Below are 20667 nucleotides of genomic sequence, written 5' to 3'. Positions count from 1 at the left end.
CATAAGAACAACACGATGGTACATTTTATTTGTTCTGTAACTCTAGCCTCTTTTCTCCTTAATTCCCATTGACTTCAAGTGTGCCAGTGGTCTTCAGTCAAGCAAATGCTCCCTTGACTTCAAGGACAGTCACTTTCATCGTCTGTCATTCAGCTCATTTGCCCATGTTTGGACTGGGGTTGGATGAGGTCTATGATTGGATGATCTGAGCATGAGTTGACAAGTTATTGATGAATAACTGCTGCTTGAAAATGGATAGTAGGGATGATTCTTTTGGGACCCAAACCAGAGATTTGTGTGGGGCCTGCTGCATTAGGGATTATTTGGTCATTTTCTTTTAAATTGTTTACCTTCATACCAAGAGGAGCAGGAGTGTCTGCCACAGCTCATTTCCCTCCCAATTATCTTCCTTCTCCTGGAGGCCCTTGGCTGGCATTCGGGTCAGCTGAGCTTGCAAGTCCCCTTCCCTCCCTACACAGCTGATGATCAGGTTATGATCATTCACCTTTGCCAGTAATAGACCAGTGAGGCTGGTAGATCTGTTGTCACTGGACTTGAAAAGAGGGGGCAGTATCTTCTGCACCTGATCAGCCCCAGTTCAATTTCAAAGCCTGTGTATCTAAATAAAAACAACAAATCATGTTCACTGAGAAAGAAATAGATTTGGCTAGTTCAGACAGGTTAGCTTTCAACCTCTTCCTGAACAACTTTGTCAGATTTTGTCATTTTCTGAAGTAGCTTTTATAACTGGTGACCCTCGATGAAACATTTTTCAACCAAGACAAGCTAAGGGATCCTTTGTTCACCCTTCCCACCTCCTGGTACAATGAGAAGTAAATTGGTGGCCTTGAAAAAGTGCATTATGTTTCCAGGAAGTTTTTGATTACAAAATTATCCAAACAAAATAATCATTCCAAACTTCAGTACAGCCCATTGATAAACTTATTTTAAGACAACAAGGCACTTACAGGACAAGGTCTAACTTTGCCAACGTTGCTGAGGTAAACATTATAGCAAATGGTCCTTTGAAGAATTGTTACAGTATAAAATGAGACAGATTGCACATATGCAAATTCACAGCTTAGTGATTATTATTCATTATTTCTATTACCCAGGTGATAGCCTTCTGCCAACTGTTGAACAGTAGAGAGAATTTCCATTCCAGATAACTAATCACAGCCTTTCTCATTTTCTGGAATGTAATTAAAAATATCAGAAGGAAGAGAAAGAAAATCATTCCTATTGCTGTGATTCACTGATGCCGTAGTCTTGATCATATAGTATGTGTATTATATCGAAATAAACTGTTTCGAACAAACGGTACCCATTTTAAAATGGGCTCAAAATTGACACAGCTACAATCCCAATGCCCCTCAATAATACATAAAGTAAATATTTTAAGATACTAACGAGGACAAAATCCTGAGTTATCAGTTCGTACCAATGAAAATGCTTAAAACTGTTGGCAATAGTGGTTAACATATACATTCTATTTTTTTGGACCATTAATAATTGTATCAACAAAAGCAGGTTAAGTACCCTCTTCAGAGACATCACAAAGACATGACATGGGAACAAAGAAATTACATGCTTATGAAGAGGCACCCTTAAAAATTATAGGAAGATAGGTTTACCCCAACAGATATGTTTACATTCCCATGTATATAGAATCATAGAAACCCTACAGTGCAGAAAGAGGCATTTGGCCCATCGAGTCTGTACTGACCACAATCCCTCCAAGGCCCTACCCCTATCTCCCTACATATTTACCTGCTAATCCCTCTAACCTACGCATCTCAGGACTCTAAGGGGCAATTTTTAGCATGGCCAATCAACCTAACCTGCACACCTTTGGACTGTGGGAGGAAACTAAAGCACCTGAGGGAAACCCACGCAGACATGAGGAGAATGTACAAACTCCACACAGACACTGCCCCAAGCAGGGAATCAAACCCACGTCTCTGGAGCTGTGAAGCAGCAGTGCTAACCACTGCTACTGTGCTGCCATATCATATACATTTCAACAAAGCAGCACTAAAAGTTACGGGTCTTTCAAATCAATAAAAGAATTACTAAAAATTGTTTGCAAGGTTTTTTTGTTTTCTCCAAATTTCTTTCTCCATTGATTTGAAAGTGATGTTGCTTATTCACTGATGATGGTCAACTCATCAATGTGGCCAAGCTTCATGTGCAAACCTAGAAACTGTGTACTGCACAGTGTTGAATTTTGAGTAGTCGGACTCTGTTCCAGTTTTCATCTGGAATCCTTTTCACATCTCTGAACCATGAGGTTTGTTCCAGGATCCCAGTCACTGCCCAAGTTGAGATCAGCTAACTCAGCAAGGACCAGGGAACCTGAAAACTTCCTTGTGCCCTGATTCAGATTTCCATTTATCAGAAGAACCATAGGAGAAACTCTCCTTACTAATAATTACTGTGCCCTTGAAAAAAAATAACTAGTGTAGAATGTTTAATATTCTGAAATAGGATAATAAGTTGGAGCCTTGTGACATTATGCAAAATACTGCCAACATCTCACTTCTTGCATTACCAGATGAGCTAAATTGTAAATCCCAGAGATTCTTCCTTGTCAATTATGTTTCAAAGTGCTGGATGTTAAAGATCCAAGAGTTGACTATGTGCTTTTTTCATTAAATAACTAGTACATTGTAAATTAAGCAAATTGAGACTATCTGTGCATTAATATCTCAGAAAATTATTCATTGACTTCTTTTAGCAAAATGACTAAAGCTTTCTGCATGTAATAAGGTTTCACCAGAGTTCAATTAACAGTTAGTAGATTGTCTGTGCAGTAAATTACATTTTGAATTCAACATTGCGATTTTCAACTTACAATTTTGCCATATATATCCTGTGTTAAAAAGTCTAAATTGTGCTGCCTTTTAGTTTCCTGAAGATACTATTCAGTTTATTTTAGTTTAGTTTAGCAATCGTGACAATATTGTTAAATGAAGTGGCAGATGGATAAGGCTAAAGGACCGAAAGTGTATGCCAACATCTTGCCACAGTTCACGCTTGGACCTGCTGGTGGCACACCTGGCAGCAAGGGGCGCATTCAACAGGAAATCCTGTTTCCAACAATGGCATGATAAGATCCCACCACCAGCGAGTATGCTGCATCCCACCCCCTGAAACACGCCACAAAATGGAAAAAAAAGCACGCCCTGAGATTTTCCGGCCTTGCCACAATAGGTTTTTGCAATCAGTTCAAATCCCCATTGACGTCGGTGGGACTGGAAGATACTGCCAGCAGTAAGAGCAGAAAATGTCTTCCAGAAGGTAAAAGTAAATGGTGGTTTCTCTCATTGACAAGACGTAGCTAAGGGCATTTCTCACGAATCTATGTTGAGCGCTCTCATTTTTTCCATTCATGAAGGAAATTCTGACAGAATATTCTGCCAGTGCCAAATTGGGAACAGCAAGCCATGAGAAAAAATGCAGATGATTGTTGGTGGATGTAGACATGTTGGGGGAACATGTCTACATGTTGATGAACATGTGGCGAATGCAATTCAGTGTGGAAAAATGTGAACTTGCCTATCAGTAAAGAAGAACAATGAATGGAAAGAAATCATAAGTGAAAAAGGATGCTGAACAGAGAAATTTTGAGAAGTGATAAATCTTTAGCTTCAGATGTACAGATCTTTAAAAGCAAGATTAAGTTATGCCTTTACCATATCATTGGCACAAAAATACTTGTCACTCATTTCTAATTGTCTCAGATTCCCAAGAGTTTATAAAACAATTTATCAATAGTCAGATCATTAATCTTTCCCAAATCTCACTGTAAAATATCGTCTTCACAAGTACTAGCTGCTGGAAGGTCCAGACACACGTTTCCACCTCAGTTACCTGTATCGTATACACCACCAATTAGAAACTAGGCAATTAGCAGCAGGAATCTTGATTGAAATGATTGACCCACTCCTTTCACTTATCCAGCTATTGCAGAGATGTTTGTTAACGTCTAGTTCTCATTTTTCCATGTTAATGTTATCAGTTGCCAACAGAGAAACATGTATCCAGAGTCAGCCGCATCTGCAGAATAATAAAGACTGGGCTAGTGCTGACTCTTCTTAACACCTCCCGTTAAGTCTTGTGTTGAAATACATTATTTAAAACATTTATAAATCAGTGCCATTTACAGCTTCCATTCAACCTCTATCAGGCTTCTGCAGATTCATCCTTCGACATAGATAAGACCAAGCTTCACCTGACTTTAGTTTAATGTATCATTAATTATGGGTTTGCGTGTAAGTATCGAGATTACTTCAACAAATAAGAAATAAACAGTTTCAGCCTGGAAAGCGACAATTTTATGAGTTCTTGTAAAATGCTGCAGCGTTCTTTTTATGCAGGTTGTTAGAGCAATGGGAAATGTACTTTTAAGGGAAAATATTGCTTACTAATTAATGTCACTACTACCGCTTTATTTCATTGCCATTTTATGAATATAATGAAAAATTGCATTTCCTCACAAAGTGTTCTTGCACTTCAGTGAGCTGCATACAAAGCGTAATCGGATGAGTTCGTATTTTTATGTCCTGTGAACTGGTACAGCTACAAAGTTGAAGAATACCGCTTTCTGTTTCAGATGGCAAGCACCCAGCGTTACATGGCCTGCTACAATCTGGCATGAGCATTTTATATAAATTTCAAAATCACCAATTATAGTGTTGATTTACAAAACAGAGTGCAATGAGCATATTTTTGTCCACGGCTGAGTTGTCATAATTGGTAGAATATTTCATGTTCCTGCATATGGGATCCATTTAAATGTTCAAATCACTTTGACATCTGACATTTGCATGCGGGACATGGAAATCCTGCTATAAAGAAACTTAATGGTTCTAAAAGTGCATTTGACTTGGTAGCGTAGATTTCCTTCTGTAGTTGTGGATATTTTGGGGCAGATTTGGAATGATAAGCAAAGAAAATTATATTATCAATAATACCCAACAAAGCTCTGACCCAGCACCCACAATCTTCAAGCTTTTTTTTAGTTCCCTTCAATCACCTTATCAATCTCTGGAGTCCAATTTTGCCATCTCCAACACATTCTTCTGTTCTTTTTCTTTGTCTAATGTCTCTTCTTCCTGCAGGTCCAAATTTTCAGATGGTGGTTATTCCAACTCTCCCCACCCCACAGTCCTGAACGTATTTTATACTATTTGAAAGGGGAGGGGACAATGTCACAAGTCTGTGAGTGTCATGAGGACTTAACACAGAGGTCATACATGCAATAGTAATGGGAGGTGAAAATCTCTCACCTGTTTAAAAAAATTCTAACCAATTTATTGGAGTTCTTTAAAAGAGTCACGTGTGCTGCGAATAATGGACACCCAATGGATGTACTGTATTTCAAGTTCTAGAAGATATTTGATAAGGTGTCACATCAAAGGATATTGCAGAAAATAGAAGCTCATGGTTTAGGGGTAACATATTGACATGGATTGAAGATTAGCCAGCTAACAGGAAACAGTGAGTTGGCTGGCATAAATGATCTTTTTTCTGGTTGGCAGGATGTGAGATGTGGTGTGCCACAGGGATCAGTACTGGGGCCTCAACTTGTTACAATTTATATCAATGATTTGGATGAAGGAACTGGAGTATTGTTGCTAAATTTGCTGATGACACTAACATAGTTAGGAAAGTAAATTGTGAAGGGACATAAGGAGGCCACAAGTGGATGTAGAATAGGTTAAGTGAGTGGGTGCAATTCTGGCAAATAGAGTATAATGTGACCAAATGTGAAATAGTCCATTTTAGCAGGAAGAACTAAAAAAAGCTTCTTATCTCAATGGTGAGAGAGTATGCAACTCTGAGCTGCAAAGCGACCAGGAATCCTGGTATATGAATCATAAAAGGCCAGTATACAGGTACAGCAAGTAATTAGGAAAGTGAATAGAATATTATTGTTTATTGTGAGGGAAATTGATTATGAAAGTAGGGAGGTTATGCTTCAGTTGTGCAGGACATTGGTGAGATGACATCTGGGATATTTTACACAGCATTCATCATCTTATTTAAGAAAAGATGTAAATGCATTGGAGGCAGTCAGAGAAGCTTTACTAAACTAATACTAGGAATGGGTGGGCAGTCTTTTGAGGAAAGGTTGGAGATGTTAGGTTTGTATCCATTAGTGTTTATAAGAGTAAGAAGCAATTTGATTGAAATTTTTAAGATCCTATTTACAGCGTGGGCATGGAGACGATGTTTCCAAATGTCTAAGAATCTAGAACTAGAGGTCACTGTTTAAAAATAAGTGGTCGCTTGTGTAAGACAGATATTAAAATAAACATTTTCTCTCACAGTGTCATGAATCTCTGGAACTCTCATACTCAATAGGCAGTGGAAGCAGAGTCTATGAATATTCTTATGGCAGAGCTAGATAGATTCTTGATTAGCAACATAGTGCAAGGTTATTGTAGCAGGCAGGAATCGGGGGTCGGGATTACATTCAGATCAGCCATGATCTTATTGAATGGTGGAGCAGGAACGAGGGCCAGTGGCCTACTCCTGCTTCTAATTTGTATGTTTGTATGCTTTCAAAGGAAGTATTCTTGAAGACTAAGGCGCCCCTGTGGAAGACACAGCACGCAGAGAGTGCAGTTTTGACTATGAGAAGGATTAGTGTTTGGTGAGGGTGCTCTAGGAATAGTATGTTTCTATGCAATGCCACCTAATAAACAGCAGTCAACATGGATTCAGTAGGAGAAGAACATGAATGACTGACCACCTCCACCAACTTGAGAAAATGACATCTCAAGTTAAAATGAAAGCAATGGGACTTCAGAGTAAACCTTTGGAATGGGTAAGGAACTTGTGGAATGGTAGGAAATACTGAGTTGATCGGAGTTAGGGAATATACTCTCTGAAATGCTTCAGACTCTGATTTGGGACCACTGCTACTTCTAATTAACATAATCTGCTTGGTTAGAGGAAATTATTGTAAAATGACAAAGATTTGCAGATAATGCACACTCGGAGAACCAATGAATTCAGAAGAGACAGTTAGAAATTATAGAATGATTTCATTAAATGAAGCAGTAAATATGTCTAATATCAGGATGTGTATAAGTCACCTCTGTAAAAGTCAGCTACATCCTTTGTCATAGCTGGATAGATAACTGTACCTGGTCCTCGACACTCGCCCAGCTCTCACCTGTGTCTCCATGTTGCTGGCTACTTGTGCATGGCAGCAGCCACACCCCTATACCTGCATTGCTTCGCAGGCCAAACAGGTGGGAGTAGCATTCAGACTGATGTCCACATCTGAGGGAGAACACCTATCACCCTTTTTCATGTGCACAAAAAACAGCCTTGATGGATGTAGCAGAGGAAATGGTATTCCCTTACTGATACTGAAAATGCACAGCACAGCTGTTTGGACAGTTGTAAAGTTCATTGGAACAGGCACAGAAGGCACAGCAGATTATCCACTGCTGTCAACCACATCTGCAGTCATCTTGACTTGAACAGACCGAGAGAGTGGGGATGGCCAAGCACAATCCATCACCACTGGAATCAATTCATGATCAGTATTTCTTGTGTGCACACCTTACTGACTCCTTAACACACATCTGTCTCTGTATGCACTTTTCTGATATTCCTTCACACTTTACCATATTTTACAGGTGAAATGAACAGAAGAAAAAAAATAGGAACTCTACTAGGCTGTTTGGAATGCACAAACTTTACTTCATCAAGACAACAGCTCCTGACCCCAGTGCAGAACTGCTCTGGTTGGCGGAAAGCTATCACAATAAAATATTGACATTTCTGCTTTAAACAAAACCCATTTAGCAGAGTAGAGCCAGTTTACAGAGCTATCAGTGGCCAACATATTCTTCTAAAGTGGCACGTCAAAGAGTGAGAGGCAAGAAATCAGTGTCAGCTTTATTATCAAGCCTGGCATCACAAAACATTTAGATACTCTCCATAGGGGGCCTAAACAATCACCTCACCACTCTACGCATTGCTCTTATGGACAAGCCTGCGCCAATGATCAGTGCAGATTCTCCAACAATGACTAATCCTGAGGATATCAAGAACAAATTCTATGAGGACCTGGACAAAGCTACTCCAAATTCTCCACAGCAGAACGAGCTCTTTGTATTGGGATTTTCAAGGTCAGGATAAGAGCTCCCTATCAGATTCGGGATGATGTCCAGGGAATCAAGGCTTGGGTAAGTGCAGCGCCAATGGCATGCTGATCCTGAGTCTCTGCACCCACATGAATCTGTCAATTAGCAGCAACATGTTTAGAAAGGAGACAAAGTACAAAAACACTTGGATATATTTATGATCTCAACACTGGCATTAAATTGATTTCATCATCATCTGTCAGGGCAACATAAAAGATACAATGATCACGATGTTTTGAGGGGAGTGGAGTGCTCTACAGACTACAGGATGCTACACGAGAAAATGAAACTTACTATCTCACCAAGAGGAAGGCCTACATGCACTGGAGTCCAAGAAAGCTGGAAGTGAGAGAGCGTTGTGAACAATTCAGGCTCAGATTTTAGGAACAGATGTTCTCCAAAGTAACCCCAGGTGATGAGGTTGAAACGGCATTATCAACCTTCGAATCTACAGTTCTGGAAGCTGCCAATGATGTCCTGGGAACACCGAAAAGAATCCACTCAGATTGTTTCAATGAAAACTACGAACAAATTAAGGAACTGCTAAAGGACAAAAAATGCAGCATATAAAGCATGGCTGCCAAGAAATCACACCAGGAGAGCAACGTGAACCCACAACAGAAATTGCATAGGATACTAAGTACATGGTAGATCAAACAACCCAGAGAGTTTCAAACTCTGCTTTAGAGCACAAATGAGGCATTTCTGTAAAGTCCTGGAGACAGGGTATGGTCTCCCCCTCACATTGGTGTGGTCTCCTCTCCTCACCTATTCCCAGCACTAAATGGAATCTCCTCAGACAGACGCTGAGCTAAGTTTTATTAGGCATGTGTTTAACCGCCCATCCACTGCAAATGGGGCAGCTATAAACACATTTCCAGACTGACCCATTGTGAAAACTTGGATAGCAAACATCATGATACAGGGGTTGACAAAACCATCAGGTCCCCGCCCTCAAAGTAAACTCCAAGCTCAGACAGGAGCACAGGAGAAATTAACAAATCTGGGGTTCCCAGATAACTGTCAAACTCGCACAACTTAACCACAGAATTTGGGATCAACAATCCATTCCTAGGAGTTCCAGGATTCCACAATTGTATACATATGCAAAGGAAAAGGACAAAAATGTGTGACGACCACAGAGGAACCTCACTGCTTTTGATACCTGGAATAATTCCAGCATAAGTTCAATTCAATAGATGGATAAGCCACATAGAATGTGTATTGCCAGGAAGCCAAAGTGGAAAAGGACATAAGAACATAATAAGAACATAAGAAATAGGAGCAGGAGTAGGCCATCTAGCCCTTCGAGCCTGCCCCGCTATTCAATAAGATCATGGCTGATCTGAAGTGGCTCAGTTCCACTTTCCCGCTTTCTCCCCATAACCCTTAATTCCCTTGTCTACCAAAAACCTATCTACCCGTGTCTTAAATATATTTAGCGAGGTAGCCTCCACCACTTCAACGGGCAGAGAATTCCATCACCACCCTTTGAGTGAAGAAGTTCCTCCTCAACTCCGTTCTAAACAGCCCCCCCCCCTTATCTTGAGGCTGTGCCCTCTAGTCCTGCTGTCCTTTCTGAGCGGGAAGAATCTCTCTACCTCTACCCTATCCATCCCTTTCATTATCTTATATGTCTCTATAAGATCCCCCCTCATCCTTCCAAACTCCAATGAGTACAGACCCAGTCTATTTAGTCTCTCTTCATAGTCCAACCCCCTTATCTCCAGTATCAGCCTAGTGAACCTCCTCTGCGCTCCCTCCAAGCCCAAAATATCCTTGCGCAAGTACAGCGACCAAAACTGCACACAGTACTCCAGCTGCGGCCTCACCAGTGCCCTGTATTGTTGCAGCAAGACGTCCCTGCTTTTATATTCTATCCCCCTTGCTATAAAGGCCAGCATCCCATTCGCCTTCTTGATCACCTGCTGCACCTGCAGACTAGGTTTTTGCAACTCATGCACAAGGACCCCCAGGTCCCTCTGCACCGGAGCATGCTGCAGCTTTTCGCCCTTTAAATAGTAATCCCTTCTACTAGTATTCCTGTCAATGTGGATAACCTCACACTTGCTAACATTGTACTCCATCTGTCTGATCCTCGCCCACTCGCTCAGCCTATCTAGATCCCTCTGCAGACTTTCCATACCCTCCGCGCAATTTGCTTTTCCACTCTTCTTTTCCAGTCATCCTCAAAGGCTAAGGCATTTGTGTCATGATCTTCACCCTTCACCAAGAGAGATGCCACAATGAACATGTGGTACTCTATGGTGTCTTGTTGACCTGACAAAGGCCTTTAGAACAGTAAATAGGGAGGCCTTGTGCAAAGCGTTATCCAAACTTGAATGTCCTGATAAAGCTGTACTGATCCAGTGTAACTGACAATGGTAAATACACTGATACCTCTGAGGTAATAAGCCGTGTGAAGCAGAGCTGTGTCGTGGTCTCTATTTCAGAATATTCTTTGCCATCATACTTTCTGGGCTATTTAATGGAAACGTTGATGGAATAGACATCCAGTTCAGAACAGATAGAAATTTCTTCAATCTGACATGAGTGAACTCCTCAGTTATATGATCAGAGATGATGTGAATTGTTGTTTGTTGATGACTGTGTCCTCGTATTACACCCAATGCATGGCCTTCATTAACTACTATTCAAAAGCTGCTGATGACTATGGGCTCACCATCAGCTTAAGGAAGATAAAGATACTCCACCAACCACTGCCAAATCTGACTAGCACCTCCCTACTGTAACTATCAATGACACAAACCTGAAGGCTGTGGCTAGCTTCCCTTATCTCTGAAATACAATTTTTAGAAATGCCTGTGTGGACAATGGGGTGGAAAATGGAATTGCTAGAAGCAGTTCAGTATTTGCCCGTTTTCTGCAAGAAATGGAGGAGAAAACGAGGGCTGGGATTTTACTCTTACAAATTAGGACAGCTGCCATCCCACACATGTGTGATACGCAGTGTGATGTTATTGACTGGTGAACCTGATGTCAATGCACTGTTTTTCCATAATACAATAATTAGCAGTTACTGGATTTGCCAGCCTGCCCACCATTTTGAAAAAGGCATTAATAAGCAATTAAAATTTTTAATAAGACAATCAACCTGAACATTACACCGCCCGCATTATAATACAGTTGGCATGGACAGGCGGGTGAGAGTGGGGAGTTTTTATTTTCAGAGGGTACATCTTTTGGGGGGATGTTCTGTGCACATCAGGGACAAATCCCCAAGATGACACCCCTCTTTTGTGCTTCCCTGCACAGCTTCCAAATCCTCTGCACCCCACTCTTTTTTCCTGCCTAGGGTATCCAATCCTTCCCCAAAAGTCCTGGATTTATCTGAGTGCATGATCCATTGTCATCTTCATCTTGGGACAGATTACAGTTCTAGCAGTGCACACCATTGACCTCTGGTGCTGCTGGAACTGCCAATTGGCAAGCAGCGCTCGAAGGCAGGATTTCCACTGAGAGGCAGAAGTCTCACTGTCTGCCAATTTAATAGCACACAGTGGGATGAGCTTTTTAGTGCCTGGAAAGCAATACAATCCCATGCCCACACACCACCCATACTCCCCATCCCAGCCCGAGGTATCAAACTTACAATAAAACTTGCTGGGTACAAAGCTGATGTAATATCTCACCTCCTAAATGCCCCAGAGACCTGGACCATCTATCTATATATATATATAAATATATTCTTTAATTCATTCGTGTAACATGGGTGTCATTGGCTGACCAGCATTTATTGCCCATCCCTAGTTGCCCTTGAGAAGATGGTGGTGAACTGCCTTCTTGAATCGCTGTAGTCCATGTTGTGTGGGCTGACCCACAATGCCGCTATGAAAGGAATTCTATGATTTTGACCCAGCAACTGCAAAGGAACGGCGATATATTTCCACGTCAAGATAGTGAGTGGCTTGGAGGTGGTGGTGTTCCCATTTGTCTGCTGCTCTTGACCTTCTAGATAAAAGTGGCCATGGTTTGAAAGGTGCTTCTAAGGATTTTTAGTGAATTGCTGCAGTGCAGCTTGTAAATAGTACACATTGCTGTTACTGAGCATCGGTGCTGGAGGGATTGAATGTTTGTAGATGTGGTGCCAATCAAGTGGGCTGCTTTGTCCTGGATGGTATCAAGTTTCTTGAGTAATGTTGGAGCTGCACCCATCGAGGCAAGTGGGGGGTATTCCATCACACTATTGACTTGTGTCTTTTAGATGGTGGACAGACACTGGGGAGTCAGGAGGTGAATTACTCACTGCAGTATTCCTAGCCTCTGACCAGCTCTTGTAGCCACTGTGTTTATGTGGTGAGTCTAGTTGAGTTTCTGGTCAATGGCAACCCCAAGGATGTCGACAGTAGGGGATTCAGTGATGGTTACACCATTGAATGTCAAGGGGTATTGGTTAGAGTGTCTCTTACTGGTGATAGTCATTGCCTGGCATTTGTGTGGCATGAATGTTACTTGCCATTTGTCAGCCCAAGCCTGGATATTGTCCAGGATATATGCATTCCGTCTGTCTTGGATATATCCATTCAGAACATTATGGGCATCAAATGGGTCGACAAAGTGCCCAACATTGAGTTAATTCAAAGAACAAAAATGTCTGGAAATTAAGCACTCATCATCAGACTCTAGTTCAATGGGCATAGCACAAAATCCTTGTTTGCAGCTGGGATTTTCTGATGCAACTGAAAGTGAATGGAGTTTTGGCTGAAACACCATTCTCCCTTACAACGAGTCACTCCATGGATGAGACCCGAGAAACTTGCACATTGTATGTGTGACGGATGTCAAGATCTCTATGATGGTCATGTATTGACAACTTAAACTTGGACACAGTCTGCATGGTATGCCTCAATTATGTTTAAGAATTCCTTGAAGGCAAACTTCAGGAAATGTGACACGTCCAGCACAGACTGGGAGAAGAATGTCAGGGCAGGAATGAGCAAGGTACTAAAAGGGCTGAAAAATAAAGACAGATAAGGACACAGGTCAATGTAAAATATCAGGCAGTCCCAACAAAACCAGACAATTCATTGTTGCCCGTATTGTGGAAACCCGAGAAGGTCTGCAATCAGGCTAAACAGCCAAAAGGCATAAGAGGTGTCTCCATGCAAGCAAAAAACAACCTTCTGACAAAATAGAACAAAACTGACAGTGACAATATCTAATGTCCCACACACACATCCCTCCACTCCTACATTGCATCAACTCCACACACAAACTCTTCCTCCCCTGCACTATTTCAACCTCACACACATCTCCTCCCCTATACTGTATCAATTTCACACACACACCCCCACACAAACCTCTTCCACTACATTGTGTCAATCTGTATGAGTCTCACACTCACACAACCTCCTCTACACCTTATCAATCTCACACACTCACACTTCCTCCTCTATGCTGTATCAACCTCACACACACACCTCCTCCCCAACACCGTACAAGTGCCACATGCACGCCTTCTCCTCTAAAGTGGCATATTAATATCCAAATGATGCATTTCTTTACTGCTTCATCTTGGTTGCTTAACTCACCTTCCTCCATCAAAAGTGCAAACTCAGTTCCTGTAATGTTAATGGGTTTTCATTTTCTAATGTTCAGCCAGTAGACATTATGTAATAGCCAGGATATTAATACAAAGATACCTCATGTTAAGCATGTTGAAATGGCTCAAGATCAGCATGATTTTTGCTGCAATAATGTCCAAAAGTGCTATTTATCAGCTCCTGCCTAAATCAGCTGTTGAGGAGAATGAAGGATTTCTAATGCCTGACACAGCCATGTATGGCAAGATATGGTACGTCATTAGGTTTGCCTCAACACCGCCAGGAAGTTTACATCCTTTGCTGATGTTTATCAGCTAAGACTGACAGGAAAGAGCAGCTCAAAACACTTCAAGTTGAGGATTAGCAAGTAAGTACCTGTGCTGTCCAGATAATGTCCTGTCTAGCCACAATTTTACATCCACTTTGTGCAATTGCTAATCAGGGCATTCAGACACAATTCCTCTTCAGGTACTGTTGAAAAAATGTAAGCAGATTTTCCTCAGCAAATGCTGACATCCGTATAATGCATCAGAGCCATTGTTTGTTTGCATAACGGTTGTTATCTCTGCTCTTCCAATGCAGGGTGTGTCGATTGAACAATATGAATTAGAACAATGCCATTATGCCTGTGCCAAATCATTGGTGAAGGTACCCAATTAATTCTCTGCTCTTTGACCATTTCCCTGTCACTCTCTCCCTTTAAGTATTTATCCAAATTTCTTGAAAATTACCATTGCTTCTCTTTCTACTATTCTTCCAGCCAGGGCCTTCCAGATCATAGTAACACACTGTGTCAAAAAAATGTTCCCTTATACCAAAAGAGAAAACACTGGAAAATCTCAGCAAAGCACTTTGATAAAGGGTCATCTGGACTTGAAACGTCAGCTCTTTTTTCTCCTTACAGACACTGCCAGACCTGTTGAGACTTTCCAGCATTTTCTCTTTTGGTTTCAGAATCCAGCATCTGCAATAATTTGCTTTTATTTTGTTCCCTTACATTATTTCTTGTTTTTTTGCTAATCACCTTAAATCTGTGTCCCCAGCTTACTACTTCTTCTGCTATTGGGTACAGTTTCTCCCTATTAAGTTGATGAAAACCTTTCATGATTTTGAACACATCTCCCAAATATCCTCTTAATTTCACTCCACAACAATCCAGGCTCCTCCAACTTCTCCCCATAGTTGAAGTCTCACAGCCCTTGTACCATTCAGGTCAATTTCTCCTCTGCCCTCTGCAAGGACCTGAAATCCTTCTTAAAAGTTTTCAAAATTGGATCCAAATGTTATTTAAGTGTTAGTTAAAAATTCTTGTATTCTATTTAGTTATGAACAAAGCCTAGGAACCAATATGCTGTTTTAACAGCCTTCTCAACTTGCCCTGTCACTCTTAAAAATTTGCTTACTTACACCCCAGTTCTCTCTGTCTCTACATCCATTCAAAATTGTACCATTTAGTTTTTTGGATTACTATTTTCTACTGTTGAAGTGAAATCAAAATTAAGGGAAACAAAATGGTTACCCGGCACAAAATGGACTCTGGGTAAAGACATTAAGATGCACTGACTTGGGCACAGACATTGCACAACAAGTTAAAACTTGTTAGTGTTTAAATTACTGAAGGAAATAGATCAGACCTTGAGGCACCTTAACATGAGATAAAAGCAGAACCAAAACAATGAGTTTTGACAACGAGATCAGCCATTGATGGGGGACATAAATGCATAAATGTATCTACTCTATGTATAACGATGTGCTAACTGTCCATGTCCGTACTTGTCTACTCAACGTATAATGACGTGCTAACGGCTAAAGTCCGTACTGTCCATTATCTAAAATGTGTAGAAGATGCTCAGCTACCATTGTAAAGTTGAGAAGGTGGCTGCACGCCTGCGGAGAGCCCAGAGCTTCTCCCAAAGCTTTGTCCGATATAACTGTGTGTTGAATCTCTAAGTCTGACTCCGAATGGTGATTTTCCCACAACACTACCATTTGATTTATATTACTTCTTCTTGTTTTCTGATTCTATACTGACAACACATACTGCCCTGGAACACAGGTAGCTCAGCACACAAACAAGCAATCTCAATTGGTCTGATTAACCCTTTTGAAGTTCTGCTTTTCATTAAGGGTGTCTTGAATATCTTAAGGCTTTCTCTATATAAATTATTCTAATTGAAATGTATAAACCTGACTTAGTAATCAATGTCAAAACATTGACATTTGACCCAGAAGGCTGAATTTGAAGCATCGATCTGATGGTCTTAAAAATTTGGTTCCCCTCAATGGGTGAGTTTTGCTAGCTCAAATCTCAAAAGTACAAACATTCTATCTCTGGCGGGGAAGAAAGATGAGAGGAATAGAGCGGGGTGGAAAGTACAGAAGTGATGTTAGGCGTAAGTTTTTCACTCAGAGGGTGGTGAGTGAATGGAATCGGCTGCTGTCAGTGGTGGTGGAGGCAAACTCGCTGGGGTCTTTTAAAAGACTTCTGGATGAGTATATGGGGTTTAATGGGATTGGGGGTTATAGATAGGTCTATAGATTGGTAGGTGTTGATGTGATCGGCGCAACTCGTGGGCCGAAGGGCCTGTTTGTGCTGTAGTGTTCTATGTTCTATGTTCTAATAGAGCTATCAGAAACAGTCGCTAGCACTCCCTAGTAGATATTCATTGTGACATAAAGTGCATAGGTGTCAACTGCTCCAGTGTTCAGCAGTCGTCTCCTTTTCTTATTACACAGAGGCGATTCTCACACCAGAAGTATATCAAAGATTATTTTGGGCATTTATTTGAATAAGAATACTTATGGCATTGGACAATTCACCGGGGAATGTGAATTCAACTGCCATCAGATTAAGAATCTGAATTTTGTTGTATAAAACAGTGGGAGGGGTGGCAAGGGTGCATGCATGGGCGGGGGGGTATGGGCGGGTGCTGGGGTGGGCCATACTAGTACAAATAAAGGAATACATAAAGCTGCTGAACCACGGTAGAAAACAATCTGGTTCACTAATATCCTGTTGAGGATGGGAATCTGTTGTTCTTACCAAGTCTGGCCTTTATGTCATTCTTATCCTCTTAATTGCCCTCTGAAGCATCCCATTAAGTTGTATCATTCACTACCAGCAATTCAAGAAGAAGGGCCACTGCCACTCTCGCAGGACAACTAGTAATGAACAATAAAATGTTTTCCATTTTTAGCAGCATCTACATCCCAAAAATGATTTCTTAAATTATAGAATAGGTGGCATCAATATTCATCTTGGCTTTACTTTTGGACATTTGCTGTGCTTCGGAAACGATTTTGGTAAAAAGTTTCTAATAGCTGTACACCAAGCCTAAATTAAAGAAAAAAAAACAAATGTTGGTGTTCATACTTCCTATTAAGTACAAACAAGTGAATAGTGTTGCCCTGGAATTTCTGCATGGTTTGTGACCAGTTGTCAATAAGCCACTTAGATCCATTGAAGAAACTAGAGTCAGAGGGTTGTTGGTCAAGCACAGAAAGCAGTTACTTTCAATATCAGCAGTAACAGAAGAGACTGAGGGAGTCCACCTGTGAAATTGAAATAACCACAATAACATGTTGCATTATAGCACGTTGACAACTGCTGCTAAACTGATCCAAAAGCCAAAGTTTCACTTGAGCTGGTTTTCCCTATGAATATTTTTACAGAACCTTTTGTCCTTTCAGCTCCCTCTCTGATTGGGTTTCTGAGGAAAGATTGGGCATCCCAGAACAGTATTGGCCTGTCATGGCAGGAGCCTGAGCATCCAAATGGAATCATTCTGGACTACGAGATAAAGTACTATGAAAAAGTAAGGATCCATTGAAAATGTCACTGTACAGAATACTTAGTTCCTGAGACATTACATGCTTACAAAATTGACAATCTCACAATACAGTTTAAAGAACTGGGTAATAAATTTGCACAGTGTTTTTAAATGAATTGAAATATTTGCTTCCCCATTAACATTCTAAATGGATGCTATTAAAGGAAATGAAACATTAAAACATAAAATAACTGTGCCTGGTTTTCTATGATTGGATGTCCCAATGCAGGTCATTGCCAGTGATAAATTCAATGCTAAATAGCAATATGAAGGTGGATTGTTCCCCCCTTCTGCTCCTTTTGTCAAAGTTTCAGAAAGTAATATCTTTCATACAATCACAAAGCTAAGCTTATCCATCTGTGCTTTCGATGAGGAACCACATTTACTGAGAGTATGGATTGAAGATCAATCTTGGCTTGAAGATAGTTTGTTGGCCACACCAAGCCTACATATCTGTACAGTAGAGGATATCTGGGAACCAATAAAACAATAAACTAATTGGAGAAGCTGGGGGATATACATAAATAATGTCATCACAATCAAGCATGCAGCAGTTTATATCCATTAATGAACAATGAGATGTACAATTCCCAAAGAGCTATTATTTTTTGAACAGCATTTTAACTTCCTTTGGATTAGATTCAAATCTGCTTTGAGTTGGAAACAGTTGGTAGCAGCAAATATCAGTGTACTTCACACCACAGATGGATAATATCATAAAAGATTAACAACTTGGATGTCAGTGTGTGTAAGTAAAAAGATTTGAAATATATCTATCACTTGTTATATGCTTCCATGCTCTACCCTTTGTAAATGCAAGGCCATCTAAAGCTCTGCTTTCTATGTTTTAATTCACACAAAGTCCAATTCACTCAGCAGCCCAGTGCCCATTGCACAACATTAGCTCCCATTCAAGCAATGCCTCGATTTTAAAATTCTGATCCCTGTTTTCAGATTCCCCCCATGAACTTTCTCCTCTCTACCGCTGTAACCTTCTCCAGTTGAAAGAACTACACTCTTCAAATTCTGGTCTCTTGAGCATCCCTGATTTTAATCACTCCACCATTGGTAGCTGTGCCTTTAATTGCCAAGGCCCTAAGATCCCTAACCACCCTCAAAACCTCCCCAACTCCCTTTATTTCCTGCCAAATGTCTTGGGACGTTTCACTACTTTAAAGCTTTAAAAGGTGTGATATAAATGCAAGTTGTTGTTGTTATACACATGCAAATTTGTGTCACAATTCTTTTTAAAAATCAATAAAAGAAATAAAGCCATTCGCTGTTTCAACAGAACATAGAAACATTGAAGATAGGACCAGCAGGAGGCCATTTGCTCCCAGCCTGCTCCACCTGCCATTCATTACGATCATGGTTGATCATCCAACTCAATAGCTTAACCCTGCTTTTACCTCATAATCTTTGACCCCATTCGCCCCAACTGCTATATCCAGTTGCCTCTTGAATACATCCAACCACCTTTTGAATACTTTCTTTCTTTCTGAACACAAAGTATCTTCTAATTGACTTCAGAAGTCATATTGAAAAATGTTATATAAAAAGAAAAGCTGGTATGGCTATTAACTGATCTGAATATCTGACAAAATAGGGCACTAGTTAGCTGAATAGATTCAAAATAACACTGACAGCACAGGTTTGATCCCTGTTCCGGCTGAGGTGGACTGGTGACCTGTCACTTTGCTCTATGCATGGGAGTGGAAGACAATGGTAAACCACCACAGACAAAAGCCATCAAGAAAACAGCTCAGGATGAACATCTGAGATAATGAGCCAAGGACCTGCCTTGAAACAGGGCACAAGTGACATGGCATCTGCCAATATACTAGTTATATCAAATCAGCTAAGAAAAGACCCAGGAATCATATATTGTAGCATTAGAAGAGACAGACTAGGCTATATAACCTGCTGCACATTCACATCAGGTTAGCGTAATGACCCTGTTCTTGAAAATTATTTATCGACCTGTTGACCATGAGCACTGCAGTACAAGAGCCTCTACTGTTGCTTAAGTCAATAACATCTGTCGCACTTTGCCCATCATTCTTTAAAGTACTAAATGTATCAGAGAAGAAAAGTCATCTATTTCCTGAAACTTGATTTACTGCAACTACCAATTCATATTTTTCCCTCAATGGTAATGAACATCTAATTAGGTCTCATATACACAGATATTATATCTTGTGGTCTGAAAGTGGCGGCACTGATTAAACTCCTTCTTAACAACCAAATAATACATTGTGCATTATATACTACAGAGTTCTGGTCATCTTAAAACAGCATTATCACCCAACTTAAACACCAAGGGAAGTCCCCCAGAAACGAAACGATCTACCAGCATGGAATGTTTGTTACCATTCACCGCCATACCATGGAAAGCTGTAATCAAAATTATATTCATTCTCAGATTGCTTGCTTGCTCTAATTCATTCAAAGTTCAGTTTCCTGCTCAAAACTTTTCTACTCCCCGACCATGTAAAAGTAGAAAAGAAAGTCTTATGACTTGAGCTCAAATTGGAATGAAGATTACTTCTTAAGATTACCGGCAAAGCAGACAACATGCACACAAAAACCTCCAGTCACCAGTAGCTGTCCAGTTCAAGCGTGCTGATCATCAGGAAAATAGACTCTTTTGAGGACAGAGCCCTTTTTTCAAATGTTGTATAAATAACCATATCCATTATTTAGCTACCCCAATGAAATAAAAGATTATTAAAAAATGAAAAATCAGCTACCCCTCACTCTATTCCAGCTATTGGTGTTCTAGGAGTGACAACAAAAGGGAAAAATACTCTATCCATTGGTGGTTGCTGATAAGAATAGACAGATGAAAAATATCCACCAGGCTCATTTCATATGTTTGTCATTTCTCTTAAATCTCAGTGCAGCTGGTAGGGTACACTCCAACCGCAGCAGCTCAGCTCAGCTTTCAAGATTATTCTCACTGAATTTATGACAATAGTTACAGAGGAATGAATTCAAGATGGTAATATGGTCTTCAGCTTCAAATAATGTCTAAGATCTGCAATTGACTTCCAGTCTCATCACTCACTCTCAACTGCTTATTACTTTGTAAGTCTGGAGTAGCTG

At 40.5% G+C, this 20667-nt stretch overlaps 1 protein-coding gene across 1 annotated transcript in view; it reads left to right on the top strand.

The window, feature by feature from the left end:
- epha6 (eph receptor A6) overlaps positions 1–20667 on the top strand; it is a 635583-nt gene that overhangs the window by 489096 nt on the left and 125820 nt on the right. The window contains exon 6 of the mRNA XM_080203887.1: positions 17423–17547. Within this exon, the coding sequence (XP_080060013.1) occupies positions 17423–17547 (125 nt within the window). The remainder of the gene's footprint in view (positions 1–17422; positions 17548–20667) is intronic.

The sequence above is a fragment of the Carcharhinus amblyrhynchos genome, chromosome 15 (genome assembly GCF_965287045.1).
Source record: "Carcharhinus amblyrhynchos chromosome 15, sCarAmb.v2.hapA, whole genome shotgun sequence".
Lineage (NCBI taxonomy): Eukaryota > Metazoa > Chordata > Chondrichthyes > Carcharhiniformes > Carcharhinidae > Carcharhinus > Carcharhinus amblyrhynchos.
Note: the sequence above shows the minus strand (reverse complement) of the source record. Positions and strands in the feature narration are given on the sequence as shown.